Source organism: Capricornis sumatraensis, chromosome 23 (genome assembly GCF_032405125.1).
Source record: "Capricornis sumatraensis isolate serow.1 chromosome 23, serow.2, whole genome shotgun sequence".
NCBI lineage: Eukaryota > Metazoa > Chordata > Mammalia > Artiodactyla > Bovidae > Capricornis > Capricornis sumatraensis.
This window is the reverse complement of record NC_091091.1, coordinates 14,268,682-14,273,538: the sequence shown is the minus strand read 5'-3', so window position 1 is coordinate 14,273,538 and position 4,857 is coordinate 14,268,682. Positions and strand designations below refer to the sequence as shown.

At 46.0% G+C, this 4,857-nt stretch overlaps 1 protein-coding gene across 1 annotated transcript; it reads left to right on the top strand.

Moving 5' to 3' along the window:
• The first annotated feature begins 3,862 nt into the window (after positions 1–3,862).
• FGFBP3 (fibroblast growth factor binding protein 3) lies at positions 3,863–4,639 on the top strand. The gene has a single exon (XM_068961199.1). The coding sequence runs from the start codon at positions 3,863–3,865 to the stop codon at positions 4,637–4,639; it is 777 nt and encodes a 258-aa protein (XP_068817300.1).
• Positions 4,640–4,857: the final 218 nt, after the last annotated feature.

The following is a 4,857-nucleotide window of genomic DNA, read 5'->3' as shown; positions in this document are numbered from 1 at the left end:
AGTGCTTTGTTTAAATGTAAATATTTTTAAGATTCAATAACATGTTAATTCTTAATATGTATACCTACAGCTGATTCATGTAGAGGTTTGGCAGAAAACAACAAAATTCTACAAAGCAATTGTCCTTCAATTAAAAAATCAATAAATTAAAAAAATTAAGATTGGAGAAAGAAAAAAAAAGAACATGTTAATTCTTAAAGATTAATCATTTGAATTAGTAATATTATACTATAATAACAATTTTTTAAACTTAAATGCAAAAAAGCAAAATGGCTGTCTGAGGAGGCCTTACAAATAGCTGTGAAAAGAAGAGAAGCCAAAAGCAAAGGAGAAAAGGAAAGATATAAGCATCTGAATGCAGAGTTCCAAAGAATAGCAAGGAGAGATAAGAAAGCCTTCCTCAGTGATCAATGCAAAGAAATAGAGGAAAACAACAGAATGGGAAAGACTAGAGATCTCTTCAAGAAAATTAGAGATACCAAGGGAACATTTCATGCAAAGATGGGCTCGATAAAGGACAGAAATGGTATGGACCTAACAGAAGCAGAAGATATTAAGAAGAGGTGGCAAGAATACACAGAAGAACCGTACAAAAAAGATCTTCAAGACCAAGATAATCACAACAGTGTAATCACTCACTGGAAAACTCAGCAGTAGCTGCAACAATAAAGAGGTCAGTTTTCATTCCAATCCCAAAGAAAGGCAATGCCAAAGAATGCTCAAACTACTGCACAATTGAACTCATCTCACACACTAGTAAAGTAATGCTCAAAAGTCTCCAAGCCAGGCCTCAGCAATACATGAACCATGAGCTTCTAGATGTTCAAGCTGGTTTTAGAAAGGGCAGAGGAACCAGAGATCAAATCGCCAACATCTGCTGGATCATCGAAAAAGCAAGAGAGTTCCAGGAAAACATCTATTTCTGCTTTCTTGACTATGCCAAAGCCTTTGACTGTGTGGATCACAATAAACTGTGGAAAATTCTGAAAGAGATGGGAATACCAGACCACCTGACTTGCCTCTTGAGAAACCTGTATGCAGGTCAGGAAGGAACAGTTAGAACTGGACATGGAACAACAGACTGGTTCCAAATAGGAAAAGGAGTATGTCAAGGCTGTATATTGCCACCCTGCTTATTTAACTTCTATGCAGAGTACATCATGAGAAACGTTGGGCTGGAAGAAGCACAAGCTGGAATCAAGATTGCCGGGAGAAATATCAATAACCTCAGATATGCAGATGACACCACTCTTATGGAAGAAAGTGAAGAGGAACTAAAAAGCCTCTTGATGAAAGTGAAAGAGGAGAGTGAAAAAGTTGGCTTAAAGCTCAACATTCAGAAAACAAAGATCATGGCATCTGGTCCCATCTCTTCATGGGAAATAAATGGGGAAACAGTGAAAACAGTGTCAGATTTTATTTTTTTGGGCTCCAAAATCACTGCAGATGGTGATTACAGCCATGAAATTAAAGTTTCTTACTCCTTGGAAGAAAAGTTATGACCAACCTAGATAGCATATTCAAAAGCAGAGATATTACTTTGTCAACAAAGGTTCATCTAGTCAAGGCTATGGTTTTTCCAGTGGTCATGCATGGATGTGAGAGTTGGACTGTGAAGAAAGCTGAGCGCTGAAGAATTGAGGCTTTTGAACTGTGGTGTTGGAGAAGACTCTTGAGAGTCCCTTGGACTGTAAGGAGATCCAACCAGTCCATCCTAAAGGAGATCAGTCCTGGTTGTTCTTTGGAAGGAGTGATGCTAAAGCTGAAACTCCAGTACTTTGGCCACCTCATGAGAAGGGTTGACTCATTGGAAAAGACTGTGATGCTGGGAGGGATTGGGGGCAGGAGGAAAAGGGGACAGAGGATGAGATGGCTGGATGGCATCACTGACTCAATGGACATGAGTTCGAGTGAACTCCAGGAGTTGGTGATGGACAGGGAGGCCTGGCGTGCTGCGATTCATGGGGTCACCAAGAGTTGGACATGACTGATCTACTGAACTAAACTGAACTGAAACTTCTAATTTCTGTAAGAAGTTAAGTTTGATTTATAATACCTAAAAATAATCAAAAGATCAATGCTCACCCCTGGGTGAAATGCTGGACAATATAATAAGTCAGTAAACTAGGATATTACATTTTTATCAGTAGTAATAGTTATTAGGATTAATATTATTAGGATGAGAAAAATGATTCAAAATGGTGGGTGAAAATAAAGAATTCAGAATGATACAAAAATCAGAGTGTAAACAGTGCCCAGTTTAGGCTATTTACAGTCGTTTTTGCTTCATTTCATTTTATTTAACTCTTAAAACTCAGATCTTTCTGTTTTAACTTTCATTTCCAAATGATTAAATATGTAAAAGGAGAGCGGGTATAATAGCTAAAGGGTACGGGTTGCTTTTTGTGGTCATAAAAATGATCCAAAATTAACTGTAGTGATAGTTGCACCTGTGAATATATTAAAAACCACTGAATTTTACACTTTAAATGGGTGAACTGTGTAAAAGGGCTTCCCTGGTAGCTCAGACAGTAAAGAATCTGCCTGCAGTTTGGGAGACCTGGGTTTGATCTCTGGGGTGGGAAGATCTCCTGGAGGAGGGCATGGCAACCCTCTCTAGTATTCTTGCCTGGAGAATCCCCATGGACAGAGAAGCCTGGCAGTCAGTAGGGTGGCAAAAAGTCGGACACGACTGAGCAACTAAGCACAGCAAAATGGTAAATAAAGCTGTTATTAAAAGATGAAGGAAGCGCTATTCAAACATTTTTTTTCTATTACTGCAAATATAGTTATGAATGCCTATTTTTAAAAGAGTACTGAGAACAACTGATTTGGAGGGAGGGATAAATTGGAAGTATGGGATTAACAGATGCACACTACTGTATATGAAATAGGTATACAACAAGGGTTTACTGTAGATCACAGGGAACTATATTCAATCTCTTGTAATAAACTATAATGGAAAAGAGTTTTTACAAGGAATATCGCTATATATGTATATCTGAGTTACTTTGCTGTACACCTGAAACTAATACAGTATTGTAAATCAACGATAATTCAATTAAAATAAATACAGTTCAAGTAAGAAAAAATATGTAAGAGGAAAGAAAAGAATGACGTTAAAATTCGCGTGATTAAACCCTGGAATCAAAAAAGATTTATATTTCATGTTATATCATCACTTCCATCGTGTGTGTGTGTGTGTGTGTGTGTGTGTGTGTGTGTGTGTGTGTGTGGGTGGGTGGGTGTGTGTGTGGGTGTGTGTGTGGCGCGGTGATGGGAAATCTCCCAGTGAAAGAGAAGTTTGGGAGGGGCGTAGTGGGGGAGGCCCCTTCTGTTCCATTGATAACTCCGTTCATTCACTGGGAGTCGGCTAAAACAGACTAATCCTTCACGCAGTAATTCGTTCTATCTTAATAAGGCCCTGCCACCTCTCCCAGAATTCGGTAAGTTCAAAGTGCAGTAAAAGTGCATTTTTCCAAAGAAAAATTTGAAACGATTTTGTATATAATTACTGGAGGGTGGGAATGGGTGAAGGTGGTAATTACCAGGCGTCGCTTTGCTACAGTATTTGCACTGGGGAGATAACCTCAATGCGCAAATAGTTCCAAGAAGATTGTTTAGATAGTAATTGGCTTTTTCCCAGGAAAACTTTTCAGAAGGGCCTTTAGCAAGCTCCTACTGCCCCCTGGAAACCAGCACCCAGGGAGTCTGGGGAGGCGGGTTGGCAGATGCCTGTACTGTCAGTAGCCGTCTCTGCCTCTGTCCCCAGGACCAAAGGATGCTGCTCTCCTGGCCCCGCTACCGCTGAAGCGCCCAGGGGGTCCCTGGAGAGCCGACCTGAGCGCAGACACCACAAGCCATGAGTCCTCTGAGGTGGCGAGCGTCGCTCTCGCTTCTGCTGCTGCTGGGCGGCTGCCTCCTCGCGGCCGCCGGGAGAAAGCAGGGGGCGGCCGGCGTCGCGGCCGAATCGGCCTCGGGCTCCGCAGGCGGCTCCTCCGGCCGCTTTGTCAGCCCCGAGCGGCACACGTGCAGCTGGCAGCTCCTGCCGCCCGCCCCAGGGCCCGAAGCCGGCAGCGAGCTGGCGCTGCGCTGCGAAGGCCCGGACGGGGCGCGCCACCAATGCGCCTACCGCGGAGAGCCCGGGCGCTGCGCTGTCTACGCCGCCCGCCGCTCGCACTACTGGAAGCAGGTGCTGAGAGGGCTGCGCAAGAAGCGGCGGCCCTGCCACGACCCCGCGCCGCTCAAGGCCCGCCTGTGCGCCGGCAAGAAGGGCCGTGGCGCGGAGCTGCGCCTGGTGCTCCAGGCATTCCCGGTCGTCAACCCCAAAGCGGCGGCGGGCTTAACCCGGGATCCCAAGCCCCGGGCCAGGAGCCGGGGACAGCCCCGAGAGCCCGCGTTCCGCCCGGTGGCAGGGGCCCCGCCTCTCCCGAGCGCACCGCCCAAATTTAGGAAGCCCTCTGAGCAGAAGCCCAAAGGGGGCAAGAGGAAGGCGGCCTGGGACCCAGACGAGGAGCGACCACTGGGGACGGGGCCTGATCCCGATGGGCTGGACGAGAACGCGAAGCTCACGGACACCTACTGTGCTGAGAAGTGGCACTCTCTCTGCAACTTCTTTGTCAATTTCTGGAATGGCTGAGGATGAGGGCCTGGGGAACCCTGGGGAAGAGGGGTGGGGGGCGAGGGAGGGAGGGTCTATGCCCAGCCAGGGAGGGAAGACTAAGGGCATCCTAGGCCAGGAGATGCAGGAGAGTGGGGGAAGAGTACCGGTTCTAGAAGGGGACTGGGGGTAGAGTGGGGGTGGGGGTGGGGGGCTTGGGATGGGAATGTAAAGGGTATGGACAGTCCCTGAGACAG